General features: G+C 45.6%; 1 protein-coding gene across 2 annotated transcripts in view; it reads right to left on the reverse strand.

Annotated features, from left to right (window-relative positions):
• Window positions 1-21,562, reverse strand: part of LOC143293376 (BTB/POZ domain-containing protein 16-like) — a 51,323-nt gene that overhangs the window by 3,791 nt on the left and 25,970 nt on the right. The window contains exons 6-17 of one of the 2 annotated variants that reach the window (XM_076604186.1): window positions 18,760-18,780; window positions 14,205-14,379; window positions 10,535-10,689; window positions 10,184-10,298; window positions 8,035-8,104; window positions 6,992-7,054; window positions 6,023-6,090; window positions 4,969-5,088; window positions 4,146-4,237; window positions 3,008-3,090; window positions 1,986-2,060; window positions 679-783 (exon numbers count right to left, since the gene is read on the reverse strand). In XM_076604186.1, coding sequence (XP_076460301.1) covers window positions 679-783; window positions 1,986-2,060; window positions 3,008-3,090; window positions 4,146-4,237; window positions 4,969-5,088; window positions 6,023-6,090; window positions 6,992-7,054; window positions 8,035-8,104; window positions 10,184-10,298; window positions 10,535-10,689; window positions 14,205-14,379; window positions 18,760-18,780 — 1,142 coding nt within the window. The remainder of the gene's footprint in view (window positions 1-678; window positions 784-1,985; window positions 2,061-3,007; window positions 3,091-4,145; window positions 4,238-4,968; window positions 5,089-6,022; window positions 6,091-6,991; window positions 7,055-8,034; window positions 8,105-10,183; window positions 10,299-10,534; window positions 10,690-14,204; window positions 14,380-18,759; window positions 18,781-21,562) is intronic. The other variant, XM_076604187.1, reaches the window with a different exon arrangement.

The raw sequence follows: 21,562 nt of genomic DNA on the forward strand, positions 1-21,562 counted from the left end.
ATGCACATACACACACACACACGGACACGCACACACACACACGGACATGCACACACATTCACACACACACACACATGTTCAATTCACAGACAGTTGGGCATTTACACACACATACACGCATACTCACAAACGCACACACACACACACACATTCAATTCACTGACAGCTGGGTGTGTACACACACACACACAAACACACACACACACACACACACACACACACTCACTCACACACACACAGACATACACACTCACACACACACACTCACACACACTCACACACAGACACACACTCACACACAGACACACACACACATTCAATTCACAGACAGCTGGGTGTGTACACACACACACACACACACACACACACACACACACACACACACACACACACACACACACACACACACACACACACACACACACACACACACACACACACTCACACACAGACACACACACACACATTCAATTCACAGACAGCTGGGTGTGTACACACACACACACACACACACACACACACACTCACTCACTCACACACACACACATACACACACACACACACACACTCACTCACTCACACACAGACACACACACACACACACACACACACACACACACACACACACACACACACACACACACACACACACAGACACACACACACACACACACACACCTCCATGGAGATGACATAAGTGCTGGTAGCCACGTCCTCCCTCACTGCCTTCAGTTCAAAGTGGAAGCCGTGCAGAGACAACACCTCTGAGTGGTAGTGCGGCTCCTGCACGCAACACACACCCAGATACCCACACTGGTGCACAGAATTCATTCTTCTTACTATTCTTCTTCATTCATGGGCTACAACTCCCACGTTCACTTGTATGTACATGAGTGGGCTTTTACGTGCATGACTGTTTTTACCCTGCTATGTATAGGCATCTATACTCTGTTTTCAGGCATGGGCATGGTGGCCATGTTCTCATTTCCATAATCCACCTAACTGTGACATGAATTACAGGATCTTTAACGTGTGTATTTGATCTTCTGCTTACGTATACATACAAAGGGGTTCAGACACAAGCAGGTCTGCACATATGTTGACCTGGGAGATCGAAAAAATCTCCACCTTTTACCCACCAAGCACTGTTACCAAGATTCGAATCCAGGACCCTCAGATTGAAAGTCCAATGCTTTCACCACTCAACCATTGTGCCCGTCAGATAATTCATTCAAGTACCGGCCGTTGCCCCTCATGATGGGTGCAGTGGTCAAATGGTTAGAACACTGGATCCCTGCCCGAGTTTCCTGAGTTTGATCCCCGCCACAGCCAGTGAGTTATGGATGGAGATTTTTCTGACCTCCCAGTTCAACATATGTGCAGACCTGCTAGCAAGTGCCTGAACCCCCTTCCTGTGTGTATGCACACAGAAGATAAAAGATCCTGTAATCTATGTCAGGGTTCAGTAAGTTATGGAAACAACAACATACTCTGCATGCACACCCCCGAAAATGGAGTATGGCTGTCTACATGGTGGGGTAAATAAGAAAATGGCCCCACAACGTAAACTGTTAGATGTTTGTGTGAGTGCGTGCGTGCATGACTTAAACCTGATTGAATGACAAAGGAAACAATGAGTGCCCAGCTGTCAGATGGCTCTACCCAGGTAGGTGCAAATGATCCTGTGTTTGTAAAGCACTTTGAGCTTGGTCTCTGGCCGGTGATAGGTGCTACATCAGTATCTGTATCATTATCATGAATGGGTGCAAACACATGATCATGTAACAAAAAGAGCAAGTAATGCGCTACCATGTCATCAAGAAACAAAATTAGTCTTTTAAGACATCTGAGGTGGCCTGACCACACACCACTGGTGTCACAGTGCTGTACTCACTACTGTACCCCTGCACACACAGCCTCACACGCAGCCTCTCTCTCTCTCTCTCACACACACACACACACACACACACACAAGCAGAACTCACATCATCCACAATGAAGCCCTGACGCACAGCAGCAGAGTGAAAGTCTCTGATGGTCATGTCTCCTCCTCCCTGCAGCTGAGGTTGTCATGGCAACACATCATACACAACAGTTAGCAGGCAGCGTGGTTTGTACACACACACACATACACACACACATACACACATAAATGCATACACACACATACACACACACATGCGCACCCACATGTGCACACACACACACACACATATGGAAAAAGACATAAAAACTAAGACTTTCAAGATGAAAAGACAAAACACAGAAACTTGGGTGCAAAACAAATACACATACAGACAGACACATGTGAGAAAACACACACACACACACACACACACACACACACACACACACACACACAATCACAGAGTTACTTTTATGGAAAAAACAACAACCACACATTCACATACGCACAGAAAAAAACACACACACATGCACTCATGTAGAAAAAGAAAAGCACATTCACACAGACCTGTATGTGAAAGACATTCACACACATTGACTTATATGATAAGGAAAAAGGCATACAAATATAAAACAGATCAAGAAAAAAACCCAGAAATTTTGTCACAATAATCGAACATTAACTAAAACGTACAAGAGTTTGTCCATGATTAAACACCCACACATATAATCTTATCTGGAAAATTGATTTATACTTCCTGGATTGCTATTAAAAAAAAAAAAAAAAAAAAAAGGCATACAGTCATATACACTGACTACTATTGAACACACACACACACACACACACACACACACACACACACACACACACAGAGAGAGAGAGAGAGAGAGACAGAGAGAGAGACTTTTCAAGAAAAAGGACAGACAAAGACACTGTGGAATGGAAAGAAAAGACAAAGCTGAAAACTATCAAATGGCTTCAAGAAAGGAAGGGAGAGCAAGACAGTAGCAGAACAAATAAAACACATTTTTTATCAAGCAAGTGTAACATAGAAAGCGTAAATCAAGGGAAGATTGGGAGATGCAAGGGCAGAGAACTCACAGAGTGGTAGTGTTGAGACAGAAGGGAGATAAGCCATGGCTGGGGCAGGATGTTCATCATCTGTATGTCCTGAATGTTGCAGGCTGTGGGGAAAACATCATTCAACATCAACATATTAGATTCTATACACATCAACACACCATCGACGTATGAAGATGTCATACGTCTACACACATCACCACGCCCTGGATTGACGCAACAATATTAGATACGTACACCGACAAATACATCCTCTATAATAACTGATACATCAACACATCAACATAGGATCTGTACGCCAACAAATACATTCCCCATCATAACTGACACATCAACACATCAAAATATGATGTGTATAGCAACAAACATGTACTCTATCCTACGTCACACATTTTAAGTACGCACATCTTGAATGTTGCAACCTGAGAGAGACATAGGACAACGTAAGACATATATACCAACAAATCATATGTACGTAAACAGCTGATGTGATATATCAACATGGACCATACATCAACACATGACAGGATAGTAAATCAACACAAAATATGCTCAAGAAGAAGGTGTAAGAGAAAAATTATGACAATGGTCAATGAGAAAGATTATGATGATGATAACGATTATGGTGATGATGACAATAAAGATGATTACAATGATTATAAAGATCATGATGATAATGGTAAGGATGATGATGATAAAGACAATGATGATGATGATCTGGGAGATGGTAACAAAGATGATGATGATGACAATAAAGATGATGACAATGATGAACACGGAGAAGGTGAAAGAGAAAGATGATGATGATGATGATCATGGAGATGGTGAAAGAGAAAGATGATGACGATGATGATCACGGAGATGGTGAAAGAGAAAGATGATGACGATGATGATCACGGAGATGGTGAAAGAGAAAGATGATGACGATGATGACCATGGAGATGGTGAAAGAGAAAGATGATGACGATGATGATCATGGAGATGGTGAAAGAGAAAGATGATGACGATGATGACCATGGAGATGGTGAAAGAGAAAGAGATAAAAGATGATGACGATGATGATCATGGAGATGATGAAAGAGAAAGAGATAAAAGATGATGACGATGATGATGGTGGGAGGAGAAAGAGACAGAGGAGAAAGCAAGGGAGACCACTGACTGTCAGTGACGCCATGCAGACGCATGGACTGGAACAGGGGAAGATAAACACGGCCTTCGTCCGACTCCAGGAAAGAGTTGGTCTTGGGGAGACTGCACACATTCATCACATGTCAGTACAACTATCATCACATGTCAGTACAACTATCATCACATGTCAGTACAACTATCATCACATGCACTATTCTGCAAAAAAAAATCAACACTGCACGGACACAGCTCAATGTGAACGAGGCAGTGAGACAGGGGAGTGTGGGGAGGGGGCTGAACTGTTGAAGGAAGACAGGACGACGGAGAGAGAGGGGTGTGGGGGTGGCAATGGTTGGGGGGGGGTTGTGGGGGAGGGGAGGGGGGGAGGAGGCCTAACGGTTGAAGAGGACAGGATGATGGTGTGAGAGGGGGTGGGGGTGGCAATGGTTGTGGGGGGGGGGCGTGGGAGGGGAGGAGGCCTAACGGTTGCAGAGGACAGGATGATGGTGGGAGAGGGGGTCGATGGGAGGGAGGGGGGTGGGCGGGAATGGGTGTGGGCGGTGGGGGGGAGGAGACTGAACCTTTAAAAAAGGAGAGGATGGAGGAGTGAGAGAGCGGTGTGTGTAGGGGGGGGGGAGGGGCGGGGAGGGGGCATGGGGGGAGGCTGACCTGTTGAAGAAGGAGAGGATGGAGGAGTGAGAGGGAGAGGGGTGTGTGTAGGGGGGGGGAGGGGCGGGGAGGGGGCATGGGGGGAGGCTGACCTGTTGAAGAAGGAGAGGATGGAGGAGTGAGAGGGAGAGGGGTGTGTGTAGGGGGGGGGGGGGGGCGGGGAGGGGGCATGGGGGGAGGCTGACCTGTTGAAGAAGGAGAGGACGGTGGAGTGGGAAGGCATCAGCTGGATGTCTGGGTTCATCTGCAGGAACAGCCAGTAGGCCAGGGTTCGAAACACGCTGTACTCGTTGTACACAAACAGCCTGAAACAGTGACCTGTGCCCACTGTACCCACCTTCTCTTCATGCAAGCTGCACGTACACACACATGGCAACGCACACACACACATGGCAACGCACACACAGCAACACACACACACATGACAACACACACACACACAATAACACACACACACAAACACACACACAAGATCATGGTACCAACAATCTGTGAATCACTGTATGATCACTGTAACCAGGACTCTTCAGTGTAAACACAGGCACATGCTGGTAAGGTACAGATAATAATAATAATAATAATGATAATAATAATAATAACTTTATTCATATAGTGCCTAATCAAATAATTTCACTCAAAACGCTTTACAATACAATAACTCAACAAGAACACATCACAATACATGACATCATCCATCACAGCATGCAGGTAAGACCAACTGAGAACATATTACTTCTTCTTCTTCTGCGTTCACTCGTATACACACGAGTGGGCTTTTACGTGTATGACCGTTTTTACCCCGCCATGTAGGCAGCCATACTCCGTTTTCGGGGGTGTGCATGCTGGGTATGTTCTTGTTTCCATAACCCACCGAATGCTGACATGGATTACAGGATCTTTAACGTGCATATTTGATCTTCTGCTTGCATATACACACGAAGGGGGTTCAGGCACTAGCAGGTCTGCACATATGTTGATCTGGGAGATCGTAAAAATCTCCACCCTTTACCCACCAGGCGCCGTCACCGTGATTCGAACCCGGGACCCTCAGATTGACAGTCCAACGCTTTAACCATTCGGCTATTGCGCCCGTCAGAAAATATTACAAACTGTGACAAGACAATGCATCAAAAGTACACACAAAGCACAACGTACATAGCAAACTATATATGGACAGGTACAAACACACACAAACGTAACTGTTCATCACACACCTGCGTCCCAAACACCTGTCCTCACCTGTGGGACTTGAGGATCTTCTGCAGCAGTTCCATGCTGATCTCCCTCAGCTGGATCTGCATCGACAGCTGCCACACAAACACTGCCCCGTCATTCAGTTCACTACAGTCAAAACAATTCTGGTGTCTGCTCCAAACAATTACAACAGGAAATTTTCAGACGCTCATTCATATGCTTGTCAACAGACGAATAAGTTTTGTAGAGATAAACAGGTAACTGGCTTACCCTTCCTTGACTACTATGTTCATATGAACATCATGTAAAAAACAAAAAAAACATTCAGGTAAGAAAAATAAACATTTTAAGTCACAAACGAAATTAGAAAAAAAATGAATAACTGTCACACCCTTCCATGGTTCTTTGGTTTAAACAGTATTTTATTTGGAACATGTCACAATACAACACAGATATCGATGAACAGGACAACAAGAAAATCTTATACGAAAAGAAAATCGTATAAAGTCCTGTCCTGTCACATGTACATACTGAATATGTGATGGATGTCATCATAACTAGAAGACGTGAACATACAATGGTTCTTTCATCTGTTACACTGTCACATCACCACAGAGCAAGCAACTATAAACTTGATGTTCTGAATGTATATTCATGAAGGAGGTCCAGGCACAGACCTCTACCCTGAACCCACCACACAGGGCTGACATTCAGACCCAGAATCCCAGGACTGAAAAGTCCAGTGCTCTAACTACTTGGCAATAGTGCCTGTCAGTTAGGTCAGTGTTACTGCTGCCACTGCTCTGTTTTAAAGACGGCTATCATCACTGACTGCCATAAATCATGCAATAAAACTCTCTTTTTTGTCTACTTGTCCCTAGGACAACTGAAACTTGTCTGGGAATTTCTAGCCACAAGTTGACGTGACGAAGAGGAAGGAGAGTGACTGCCAAGAAGAAGGAGTACAGGTAACTGTGGAGGGTGAGGACAGGTGAGGTACGTGGGTGACCTTACCTTGGGGATCAGGTTGAGGTCCAGCCATCGCTCACAGGCCAGCACCACATTTTCCTGTTGATACTGAAAACACACACACACATACAGTACACACACACACTGATGTCTTTCTCTACAGTACACACACACTGATGTCTTTCTCTACAGTACACACACACTGATGTTTACCTCCATAGTACACACACACTGATGTCTTTCTCTTCAGTACACACACACTGATGTCTTCATCTACAGTACACACACACTGATGTCTTCTGCTTCAGTACACTTACACGGGTGTCTTCCACTACAAAAACACACACTGATGCCTTCCGCTACAGTACACATGCACTGATGTCTTCCTCTACAGTACAAACGCGATGATTTCTTCCTCTACAGTACACACACACTGGTGTTTTCCTCTACAGTACACACACTGATGTCTTCTGCTGCAGTAAACATGTACCGGTGTCTTTGTCAGCAGTACACACACACTGATGTCTTCTGTTTACAGTGCACACCAACAACTTCCAACACCACACATTCCACACTAAAAACACACTGCACATGGCCTCTTCTGTTTTCTGTGCACTTTTATCCCAACAACCACACTCTCCCTTACTCCTTTACACATTGTGAAGAATAAAAGAAAAAAGAAAAAAGAAAACTAAACGTGAATAATACAAAGCAAAAGAGACTTACACTGCACGCTCAAAATCTGAGAAATTACTCACACACATTTAGAAAAGTGCATATGCAGATATCTAAGTATATCCATAAATTTCTTATGTGAGCACACACTCATAAAGAACATGATAATCTGTTTTACCTATCACAGTGTATACACAGGAACAGGCTCTTATCAACGGACAGCGCAGGCTAACTCATTAAAACATAAAAACATGCACAAATACACACACTGAGACACACACACACACACACACACACACACACACACACACACACACACTCAAGTCCAGTCCAGTCAAGTCAAGTCAAGTAAGTCACACACACACACACACACACACACACAGAGCAGTCGACACAGGGACTGGCACCAGTACCTTGGAAGCAGCCAGGTGGTAACGACACACAGTGCGGCAGCTGATGGATTTCAACATGATTTCTGCACACCTGTGAACACAGGAACACACCACTGTTCATCACACACATGTGCACATTACACACCTGTGTACACAGGAACACTTCACTGTTCATCACACACATGTGCACATTACACACCTGTGTACACAGGAACACTTCACTGTTCATCAGTGTCATTTCTACATGTTAAGACACCTGTGTATTTCATAATAAAAGGACATTTGGTACGCCAAATCTAATGATACAAAAGCCCTGGGTGTCTACAATAAAAAATGCAATGATGCGTGCATACTAAAAACACACTAACACACCTGCACACACAAATCATCCCGTTCCAACTCCATCCCACAAACCCACACCCACTCCACACAAGATGTAGACACACACAGGCGCACATACACGCACATCCCAATCATTCACGGCATATCAACATGTATACATTTAAAAATAGAAAAAAACAATAGAAGTAAAAAATAAACTTGATTCAAACATAAAAGTGAAGACAAGGAGTTATTTACTGATCTGAACAGCTGGAAATAAATGGGTTTTTCAAAGAGGTTTTGAAAGAAGGGCAAGAAACAGCATGATGGACAGGAAACGGGAGTGAGTTCCATGCGGAAGAACCCTGGAAAGAGAAGGTGCGTTTTCCATATGATCTGGTTCTGTAGGAGGGAATTTTTAAGAGGCGGTCATCACCTGATGGCCAGAGCTAGTGAGATGTATATGTCAACACCAAACCTTACACACCTGTTTATTTGGAATAGAGTTTTGAAAAAAAAAGAAGAATAATAAATAAAGTGTTACCAGCCTGATTATGGTAAAATCAAAGTGTGTCCATATTACAACATACTTAAAAAAAAGTTTACACTGAGTTTGCACTACCTTCTGCATTCAAGATCGCCTTATAATTCTGGCATAATCATTGCGATTCTCTCACACATATTTTCATCACCCTTCTGTACGTATGATCAAACCTGCAGTCTCAGGTAACCAAATGAAAAACTGATGAGGATTTCAAAACAAAAACTCGATTAAACATTGTGGCCAACATGCTTTCAGTTTTAACGCTACAAAGAAATACCAGAAGTACCCCTGAACCAGCTGTGTGAAACCCAGGATACGGACGGACAGACAGACAGACAGATGGACAAAGGGACAGATAGAGGGACAGACAGACAGACAGATGGACAAAGGGACAGACAGAGGGACAGACAGATGGACAAAGGGACAGATAGAGGGACAGACAGATGGACAAAGGGACAGATAGAGGGACAGACAGATGGACAGACAGATGGACAAAAGGACAGATTGAGGGACAGAGGGACAGACAGATGGACAGACAGATGGACAAAAGGACAGATTGAGGGACAGATGGACAGACAGATGGACAAAAGGACAGATAGAGGGACAGACAGATGGAAAGACAGATGGACAAAGGGACAGATAGAGGGGCAGACAGAGGGACAGACAGATGGACAAAGGGACAGATAGAGGGACAGACAGAGGGACAGACAGATGGAAAGACAGATGGACAAAGGGACAGACAGAGGGGCAGACAGAGGGACAGACAGATGGACAAAGGGACAGATAGAGGGACAGACAGAGGGACAGACAGATGGACAAAGGGACAGATCGAGGGACAGACAGATGGAAAGACAGATGGACAAAAGGACAGATAGAGGGACAGACAGATGGAAAGACAGATGGACAAAGGGACAGATCGAGGGACAGACAGATGGAAAGACAGATGGACAAAGGGACAGATTGAGGGACAGACAGATGGAAAGACAGATGGACAAAGGGACAGACAGAGGGGCAGACAGAGGGACAGACAGATGGACAAAGGGACAGATAGAGGGACAGACAGATGGACAGACAGATGGACAGACAGATGGACAAAGGGACAGATTGAGGGACAGATGGACAGACAGATGGAAAGACAGATGGACAAAGGGACAGACTGAGGGACAGATGGACAGACAGAGGGAAAGACAGATGGACAAAGGGACAGATTGAGGGACAGATGGACAGACAGAGGGACAGACAGATGGACAGACAGATGGACAAAGGGACAGATAGAGGGACAGATGGACAGAGGGACAGACGCACCCCTGCACCAGCTGTCTGAAGCCCAGGATGTTGGCGGCGGCTAGTACTCCGGCCACCTCACTGAGGTCCACATCCAGGTCATCATGGTACAAGTTGCCCAGCGCTATCGCCATGGCTACACACAGACACACACACACACACACACACACACACACAGAATACAGCAGTGCCAATCACAAACATCCATGCATGCTGTGTTGTTGCTGTTTTGTTTTGTTGTTTTAGTATGTCACTGTTTTTATCATCAAAAGTGCCAACAATTTCTCTTTTACAGATAACTATGTATTGTTGCATCTTGTGTCTTGTGTGTGTGTCCTGCTTCTCATGACGGTGTGTGCGTTGAGGACTGACCTCTCTTGGTGACCAGGGGGTCATCGACACCCAGCTTGAGGACGGACATGCTGCCTGTGCGTCTCTCGGAGATGTGGGCAGGGTGGTCCAGGGGCTTCAGCCCCTCCTCCTCGTCCCGGGGACCCTTCTCCGTCCCGCTGGACTTGTAGTCATTGCTGGGGACACACAGCCAGGCGTGGCGCCAAGAGTGGAGTGTTGTGCTGTGTAGTTTGGGTTGTGAATGTTGTGTTGTGTTGTGATTGTTGTGTTGTGATTGTTGTGTTGTGTTGTGATTGTTGTGTTGTGTTGTGATTGCTGTGTTGCATTGTGTTGTTGTGAATGTTGTGTTGTGTTGTGTTTTTGTGGGGCTGTGAATGTTGTGTTGTGTTATTGTGCTGTTAATGTTGTGTTGCTCTGTGTTGTTTGGGTGAATGTTGTGCTGCGTTGTGTTGTTTGGGTTGTGAATGTTGTGTTGTGTTGTGTTGTGTTGTTGTGATTCTTGTGTTGTGTTGTTGTGATTGTTGTGTTGTTTGTGTTGTGTTGCATGACATCACAATGCATTGTATTGTATTGTATTGTATTGCATTGTATTGCACTGTATTGCATTGTATTGTATCGTATTCCATTCAGTTGGATTGTACTGGATTGTACTGAATTATGTTGTATTGTCTTGTGTTGTATTTCATTGCTTTGTATTGTATTGTATTGTATTGTATTGCATTGCATTGTATTGTATTGTATTGCATTGTATTGCATTACATTGTATTGATCCTTGGTAGAACAGTGGTCAACATGTATTGTATTGTATTGTATTGTATTGTACTGTATTGTATTGTATTGTATTGTATTGCATTGCATTGCATTGTATTGATCCTTGGTAGAACAGTGGTCAATATGTATTGCATTGTATTGTCTTGTCTTTGTCTTGTATTGCATTGCATTATATTGCATTACATTGTATTGATCCTTGGTAGAACAGTGGTCAACATGTATTGTATTGTATTGTACTGTATTGTATTGCATTGTATTGCATTATTGTATTGATCCTTGGTAGAACAGTGGTCAATATGTATTGTATTGTATTGTATTGTATTGTATTGCATTGCATTGCATTGATCCTTGGTAGAACAGTGGTCAATATGTATTGCATTGTATTGTCTTGTCTTTGTCTTGTATTGCATTGCATTATATTGCATTACATTGTATTGATCCTTGGTAGAACAGTGGTCAATATGTATTGTATTGTCTTGTCTTGTCTTGTATTGTATTGCATTGCATTGCATTGCATTACATTGTATTGATCCTTGGTAGAACAGTGGTCAATATGTATTGTATTGTATTGTATTGTCTTGTCTTGTATTGCATTGTATTGCATTACATTGTATTGATCCTTGGTAGAACAGTGGTCAATATGTATTGTATTGTCTTGTCTTGTATTGCATTGCATTGCATTGCATTGCATTACATTGTATTGATCCTTGGTAGAACAGTGGTCAGCATACCCACCTGTCACGGGGGAGTCTGGGGTTCAGTTCCAGAGAGAGGGAGATAGAGATAGATACACACAAGTGTAGCACCCTTTGTCACGACACAGAGGCTGCTGCTGCCAGGTGTTACTGCCCATACTGTCTCTCTGTGATCTGTCTCTCTCTTTCTGTCTGTCTGTGATCTGTCTCTCTCTTTCTGTCTGTCTGTGATCTGTCTCTCTCTCTCTTTCTGTCTGTCTGTGATCTGTCTCTCTCTTTCTGTCTGTCTGTGATCTGTCTCTCTCTCTCTCTTTCTGTCTGTCTGTGATCTGTCTCTCTCTCTCTCTTTCTGTCTGTCTGTGTGTGATCTCTCTCTTTCTGTCTGTCTGTCTGTGTGTGATCTGTCTCTCTCTGTCTGTCTGTGTGTGATCTGTCTCTCTCTCCCTCTGTCTGTCTGTCTGTGATCTGTCTCTCTCTCTTTCTGTCTGTCTGTCTGTGGTCTGTCTGTCTGTGATCTGTCCCTCTCTCTCCCTCTTTCTGTCTGTCTGTGATCTCTCTCTCCCTCTTTCTGTCTGTCTGTCTGTCTGTGATCTGTCTCTCTCTCCCTCTTTCTGTCTGTCTGTCTGTGATCTGTCTCTCTCCCTCTTTCTGTCTGTCTGTCTGTGATCTGTCTCTCTCTCCCTCTTTCTGTCTGTCTGTCTGTCTGTGATCTGTCTCTCTCTCTTTCTGTCTGTCTGTCTGTGATCTGTCTCTCTCTCTCTCTTTCTGTCTGTCTGTCTGTGATCTGTCTCTCTCTCTTTCTGTCTGTCTGTGATCTGTCTCTCTCTCTTTCTGTCTGTCTGTCTGTGATCTGTCTCTCTCTCTCTCTTTCTGTCTGTCTGTGATCTGTCTCTCTCTCCCTCTTTCTGTCTGTCTGTCTGTGTGTGATCTGTCTCTCTCCCTCTTTCTGTCTGTCTGTCTGTCTGTGATCTGTCTCTCTCTCTTTCTGTCTGTCTGTCTGTGGTCTGTCTGTCTGTGATCTGTCTCTCTCTCTTTCTGTCTGTCTGTCTGTGGTCTGTCTGTCTGTGATCTCTCTCTCTCTCTTTCTGTCTGTCTGTCTGTGATCTGTCTCTCTCTCTCTCTTTCTGTCTGTCTGTCTGTGATCTGTCTCTCTCTCCCTCTTTCTGTCTGTCTGTGATCTGTCTCTCTCTCCCTCTTTCTGTCTGTCTGTCTGTGATCTGTCTCTCTCTCTCTTTCTGTCTGTCTGTGATCTGTCTCTCTCTCCCTCTTTCTGTCTGTCTGTGATCTGTCTCTCTCTCTTTCTGTCTGTCTGTCTGTGATCTGTCTCTCTCTCTTTCTGTCTGTCTGTGATCTGTCTCTCTCTCCCTCTTTCTGTCTGTCTGTCTGTCTGTGATCTGTCTCTCCCTCTTTCTGTCTGTCTGTCTGTCTGTGATCTGTCTCTCTCTCCCTCTTTCTGTCTGTCTGTCTGTGATCTGTCTCTCTCTCCCTCTTTCTGTCTGTCTGTCTGTCTGTGATCTGTCTCTCTCCCTCTTTCTGTCTGTCTGTCTGTGATCTGTCTCTCTCCCTCTTTCTGTCTGTCTGTCTGTCTGTGATCTGTCTCTCTCTCTTTCTGTCTGTCTGTCTGTGATCTGTCTCTCTCTCTCTCTTTCTGTCTGTCTGTCTGTCTGTGATCTGTCTCTCTCTCTTTCTGTCTGTCTGTCTGTGATCTGTCTCTCTCTCTTTCTGTCTGTCTGTCTGTGATCTGTCTCTCTCTCTTTCTGTCTGTCTGTCTGTGATCTGTCTCTCTCTCTCTCTTTCTGTCTGTCTGTCTGTGATCTGTCTCTCTCTCTCTCTCTCTTTCTGTCTGTCTGTGATCTGTCTCTCTCCCTCTCTCTTTCTCTGTCTGTGTGTCTCTATATATATGGACACAGCACCTACACACACACACACACACACACACACACACACACACACACAGAGAAAGAGAGAGAGATGGATATATATATATATATATATATATATAGAGAGAGAGAGAGAGAGAGAGAGAGAGAGAGAGAGAGAGAGATAGATAGATAGATAGACACATATATAATCTTTGCAAGTGTTATTTTACATCATTCACCAGAGGAAAGTTTGGTGGTTTTTTTGAATGGGTGGACTCAGTGAAATTTTGGTCTGCTTTCCTTTGCAAAAAAAACAACAAAACCACAACAACAACACACAAGTGTGTGCGATTGTGTGCTGACCTATAGTAGTTGCTGTGCGACACGTAGTTATCCAGGGTCTGGGCGGCAGGACTGCGGTAGTAGTTCTGAGTGGCGGGGTCGTCCACATCCCTCAACAGCTGGGCCAACGTCTCCGACTTCTGCAGGTAAGGCCGGTGCAGCTCCCAGTCCATGTCCACACACTTCAGCAACAGATCTGCAACACACACGTCACGCTGAATGACACGTCTGCAACACACGCGTCACACTTAATGACACGTCTGGAACACACACGTCATGCTGAATGACACGTCTGCAACACACATGTCACGCTGAATGACACGTCTGCAACATACACGTCACGCTGAATGACACGTCTGCTACACACGCGTCACACTTAATGACACGTCTGGAACATACACGTCACACTGAATGACACGTCTGCAACACACACGTCACGCTGAATGACACGTCTGGAACATACACGCCATTTTGCTGGAACACGTCTGGAACATACATGCCATATATCACATCTGGAACACATACACTGCACTGCTGGAACATGTCTGCAACATACACACCAAAGTGAGTAATACATCTGTAACATACACGCCATTTTGCTGGAACACGTCTACAACACATACTACACTACCACACTGAGGAACATGTCTCGAGCACACACACCACACTGCTGGAACACGTCTGCAACACACAAACACACGCACACCACATCAAGGTACACATTTGGAACACACACACCACACTGCTAGAATACATCTGCAACACAAAAACACACAAACCACACTGCTAAAGCACATCTGAAACACGCACAGAACACTGCTGGAATATGTCTGCAACATACACACCACACTGATGGAACATCTTGACACTGCCTATTCTGCTGTATTGCCCACTGTGTGTGACAGACATACACACTGTGACATTTGTGGACTGCCATGTCACCTCTACACACTGTGTGGACTGCCATGTCACCTCTACACACTGTGTGGACTGCCATGTCACCTCTACACACTGTGTGGACTGCCATGTCACCTCTACACTATGTGGACTGCCATGTCACCTCTACACACTGTGTGGACTGCCATGTCACCTCTACACACTGTGTGGACTGCCATGTCACCTCTACACACTGTGTGGACTGCCATGTCACCTCTACACACTGTGTGGACTGCCATGTCACCTCTACACACTATGTGGACTGCCATGTCACCTCTACACACTGTGTGGACTGCCATGTCACCTCTACACACTGTGTGGACTGCCATGTCACCTCTACACACTGTGTGGACTGCCATGTCACCTCTACACTATGTGGACTGCCATGTCACCTCTACACACTGTGTGGACTGCCATGTCACCTCTACACTATGTGGACTGCCATGTCACCTCTACACTATGTGGACTGCCATGTCACCTCTACACACTGTGTGGACTGCCATGTCACCTCTACACTATGTGGACTGCCATGTCACCTCTACACACTGTGTGGACTGCCATGTCACCTCTACACTATGTGGACTGCCCTGTCACCTCTACACACTGTGACAATGTGTGGACTGCCATGTCACCTCTACACACTGTGTGGACTGCCATGTCACCTCTACACTATGTGGACTGCCATGTCACCTCTACACTATGTGGACTGCCATGTCACCTCTACACACTGTGACAATGTGTGGACTGCCATGTCACCTCTACACACTGTGTGGACTGCCATGTCACCTCTACACACTGTGTGGACTGCCATGTCACCTCTACACACTATGTGGACTGCCATGTCACCTCTACACACTGTGTGGACTGCCATGTCACCTCTACACACTGTGTGGACTGCCATGTCACCTCTACACACTGTGTGGACTGCCATGTCACCTCTACACTATGTGGACTGCCATGTCACCTCTACACACTGTATGAACTGCCATGTCACCTCTACACACTATGACATTTGTGGACTGCCATGTCACCTCTACACACTGTGTGGACTGCCATGTCACCTCTACACACTGTGTGGACTGCCATGCCACCTCTACTGCAAAATTTAGTTCAAAGGGCATTCAAACGGAATCGATGAATTAAACTTCAAACTGGTCTTGACTGGGAGAGAGAGAGAGAGAGAGAGAGACAGACAGACAGACAGACAGACAGAGAAGAGAGAGATTGTGTGTGTGAGTGAAACCTGACTGAATGACACACAAAAATGATTAATGGGCGCCCAGTGGCAGCTGTCAGTCGGCTCTACCCAGGTAGGCAGACTGTCGTGCAAATGGCACCGTGTTTGTAAAGAGCTTTGAACCTGGTCTCTGACTGTGGACAGGTGCTACACAAGAATCCATATCACATCATCATAAGGAAACCACAGTAAGCTACATGCCCAGTTCACACCATACATATGTGGTAAAGAAACTACATCACTAAACTTCATGCCCACTTCATACTATACAGCTAATGTAGCAAAGAAAACAAATCACTAAACTACATGCCCAGTTCACACCATACAGCTAATGTAGTGAAGAAACTACATCACTAAACTACATGCCCAGTTCACACCATACAGCTAATGTAGTGAAGAAACTACATCACTAAACTACATGCCCAATTCACACCATACAGCTAATGTAGTGAAGAAACTACATCACTATGTAGTAAAGAAACTACATCACCAAACTACATGCCCAGTTCACACCATACAGCTTATGTAGTGAAGAAACTACATCACTATGTAGTAAAGAAACTACATCACTATGTAGTGAAGAAACCACATCACCGAACTACATACCCAGTTCACACCATACAGCTTATGTAGTAAAGAAACTACATCACCAAACTACATGCCCAGTTCACACCATACAGCTTATGTAGTAAAGAAACTACATCACCAAACTACATACCCAGTTCACACCATACAGCTTATGTAGTGAAGAAACCACATCACTAAACTACATGCCCAGTTCACACCATACAGCTTATGTAGTGAAGAAACTACATCACCGAACTACATGCCCAGTTCACACCATACAGCTTATGTAGTAAAGAAAACATCACCAAGCTATATGCCTAGTTCATACCACAAAGCTAATGTAGTAAATAAACCACTGTAGTAAAGAAACCACATCAGTAGGCTATTAGCCCAGTTCACACCATACAGCTAATGTAGTGAAAAAACCACATTACTAAGTTATATGCCTGGTTCACACCATACAGCTAATGTAGTGAAGAAACCACATCAGTAGGCTATTAGCCCAGTTCACACCATACAGCTAATGTAGTGAAAAAACCACATTACTAAGTTATATGCCTGGTTCACACCATACAGCTAATGTAGTGAAGAAACCACATTACTAAGTTATATGCCTGGTTCACACCACAAAGCTAATGTAGTGAACAACCACAGAAGTAAAGAAACAACATCACTAAGTTACATGCCCAGTTCACACCACACAGCTATATCCACAACACTTCCTGTGTCCATTTTTTTGTGTTCCAAACCTTCCTTTTACTGCAAAAACTGAGGACTGGTCAGTTTGCATTTTATCAACAAGACAAAATGGGCACAATGTACTGGCCGAAACTGTGCTATTCTAGCAATACAGAAAGCAAACCAGCAGACACACACACATGCATGCACTCTCTCTCTCTCTCTCTCTCTCTCTCACACACACACACACACACACACACACACACAAGCTCGCATGCATGCATGCACATGAGCACACACACACACATACACATATGCACACATACACACACACACAAGCTCGCATGCATGCATGCACATGAGCACACACACACACATACACATATGCACACATGCACACACACACACACACACACACACACACCACACACACACACACTCATGTGTTAACAACACATAATTATGCTAAAGTAAAATTCATCTGAACACAAATAAATCACATCTCTTAAAATAATTCTTTCTGAGTATATTTTTCTTCTGAAATATAATTCTCATTTTCCATTACCTGCATTTTTTTTTTGTTGTTGTTGTTTTTTTGTTTTTTGTTTTTTTGCAATGCCTATCTTGAATACTACTACTACTACTACTAATTATGACATCAGTGTTGACAATGTGCTGATGATTCCAGACCTGACAGTCCACTGACTGTGCTGCACCACTAGCTCTATCTGCCCACAAAGCTGACGACCACACCACTGACATGACAGAACACAGTGCTAGCTGACGACCACATCACTGACATGACAGAACACAGTGCTAGCTGACGACCACATCACTGACATGACAGAACACAGTGCTAGCTGACGACCACATCACTGACATGACAGAACACAGTGCAAGCTGACGACCACACCACTGACATGACAGAACACAGTGCTAGCTGACGACCACATCACTGACATGACAAAACACAGTGCCAGCTGACGACCGACCACATCACTGACATGACAGAACACAGTGCTAGCTGACGACCACATCACTGACATGACAGAACACAGTGCTAGCTGACGACCACATCACTGACATGACAGAACACAGTGCCAGCTGACGACCACATCACTGACATGACAGAACACAGTGCACTGCACATCAACTCACCATGGGTGGGGTGTTGTTCCGCTGTGAGAGGCCACACAACAGCACACCATTAGTCACACAGTAAGCACATCTGCTGCACACTACACGTCCACTGCTGCATGTGTGTGGTGAGGGGGGTGCATGGGGAATAGGGGAGGAGGGAAGGGGGGTGCATGGGGCATGGGGGATGGGGGGGGGGGTTGGGGGTGGTATTGAGGGGTGGTGTGGGTGTGAACAGAACTATGTGCAGTATTCCGGTCTTCATTGAAAATTCTTTTCTTGCCAGGAGTCACAGAGTGAATGAGTGAGAGAGAGAGAGAGAGAGAGAGAGAGAGAGAGGGAGTGTGTGTGTGTGTGTGTGTGTGTGTGTGTGTGTGTGTGTGTGTGTGTGTGTGTGTGTGTGTGTGTGTGTGTGTGTCTGTGTGTGTGTGCACACATGGCCGAATTATCACCCACTTGGCCTCTGTCCACTATGACTTTCTGAACCTTAGTTTCACCACAGAGCTCAAGTAGTACCATATCCCAAGGTATGGGGAAGCAACTATCATTTACCACCAGTTGCAAGCAAATTTACCTCCCATCCCATGGAGACTTCCAAACATAATTATTACATTATATAGCAAAGGAGTGGCTTACCCAATGTTGTTAATATGCAGCAGTAAGAGACAAAGTGGAGGGTTCATAGAGAGAGGAGGGTGTGTGTGTGGGGGGGGGGGGAGGGGTAGGAAGGATGTTGAAGGGGCAGAAAGATGGAGAGAAAGTGGAGGGTTCACAGAGAGAGAGGGGGGAGTGGGGTGGGAAGGATGGTGAAGGGGCAGAAAGACAGAGAGAAAGTGGAGGGTTCACAGAGAGAGAGAGGGGGGAGTGGGGTGGGAAGGATGGTGAAGGGGCAGAAAGACAGAGAGAAAGTGGAGGGTTCACAGAGAGAGAGAGGGGGGAGTGGGGTAGGAAGGATGGTGAAGGGGCAGAAAGACAGAGAGAAAGTGGAGGGTTCACAGAGAGAGAGGGGGGAGTGGGGTGGGAAGGATGTTGAAGGGGCAGAAAGACAGAGAGAAAGTGGAGGGTTCACAGAAAGAGAGGGGGGAGTGGGGTGGGAAGAATGGTGAAGGGGCAGAAAGACAGAGAGAAAGTGGAGGGTTCACAGAGAGAGAGGGGGGAGTGGGGTGGGAAGAATGGTGAAGGGGCAGAAAGACAGAGAGAAAGTGGAGGGTTCACAGAGAGAGAGAGGGGGGAGTGGGGTAGGAAGGATGGTGAAGGGGCAGAAAGACAGAGAGAAAGTGGAGGGTTCACAGAGAGAGAGGGGGGAGTGGGGTGGGAAGGATGTTGAAGGGGCAGAAAGACAGAGAGAAAGTGGAGGGTTCACAGAGAGAGAGGGGGGAGTGGGGTGGGAAGGATGTTGAAGGGGCAGAAAGACAGAGAGAAAGTGGAGGGTTCACAGAGAGAGAGAGGGGGGAGTGGGGTGGGAAGGATGGTGAAGGGGCAGAAAGACAGAGAGAAAGTGGAGGGTTCACAGAGAGAGAGAGGGGGGAGTGGGGTGGGAAGGATGGTGAAGGGGCAGAAAGACAGAGAGAAAGAGAAAGAGTCATGTGAGGTGTGTGTGGCAGTGCGGTGAAGACAGACAAAAACAACACAGTGCTCAACAGTTGACAACCAGCAGAACATTACTTTACACTGACATCAGCCCACACCAAGCCACACCACTCTGACATGACACTTCACAACCAGGACAGTGTCATATAGTGACATCAGTCCACACCACACCACACCACACCACGCCAGACGTGACACATGACAACCAGGACAGTGTCATATAGTGACATCAGTCCACACCACACCACACCACACCACACTACTCTGACGTGACACATGACAACCAGGACAGTGTCATATAGTGACACCACAACACACCACACCACACCACGCCATACTACTCTGACGTGACACATGACAACCAACAGGACAGTGTCAGTGACATCAACCCACACCCCAGCACTCTGACGTGACACATGACAACCAACAGGACAGTGTCAGTGACATCAACCCACACCACAGCACTCTGACGTGACACATGACAACCAACAGGACAGTGTCAGTGACATCAACCCACACCACAGCACTCTGACATGACACATGACAACCAACAGGACAGTGTCAGTGACATCAACCCACACCACAGCACTCTGACATGACACATGACAACCAACAGGACAGTGTCATATTGGCATCAACCCACACCACAGCACTCTGACATGACACATGACAACCAACAGGACAGTGTCATATTGGCATCAACCCACACCACAGCACTCTGACGTGACACATGACAACCAACAGGACAGTGTCATATTGGCATCAACCCACACCACAGCACTCTGACATGACACATGACAACCAGGACAGTGCCACAGTGACATCAACCCACACCACAGCACTCTGACATGACACATGACAACCAACAGGACAGTGTCAGTGACATCAACCCACACCACAGCACTCTGACATGACACATGACAACCAACAGGACAGTGTCAGTGACATCAACCCACACCACAGCACTCTGACATGACACATGACAACCAGGACAGTGCCACAGTGACATCAACCCACACCACAGCACTCTGACATGACACATGACAACCAACAGGACAGTGTCAGTGACATCAACCCACACCACAGCACTCTGACATGACACATGACAACCAGGACAGTGCCACAGTGACATCAACCCACACCACAGCACTCTGACATGACACATGACAACCAACAGGACAGTGTCAGTGACATCAACCCACACCACAGCACTCTGACATGACACATGACAACC

The sequence above is a fragment of the Babylonia areolata genome, chromosome 19, assembly GCF_041734735.1.
Source record: "Babylonia areolata isolate BAREFJ2019XMU chromosome 19, ASM4173473v1, whole genome shotgun sequence".
NCBI classification, from domain to species: Eukaryota; Metazoa; Mollusca; class Gastropoda; order Neogastropoda; family Buccinidae; genus Babylonia; species Babylonia areolata.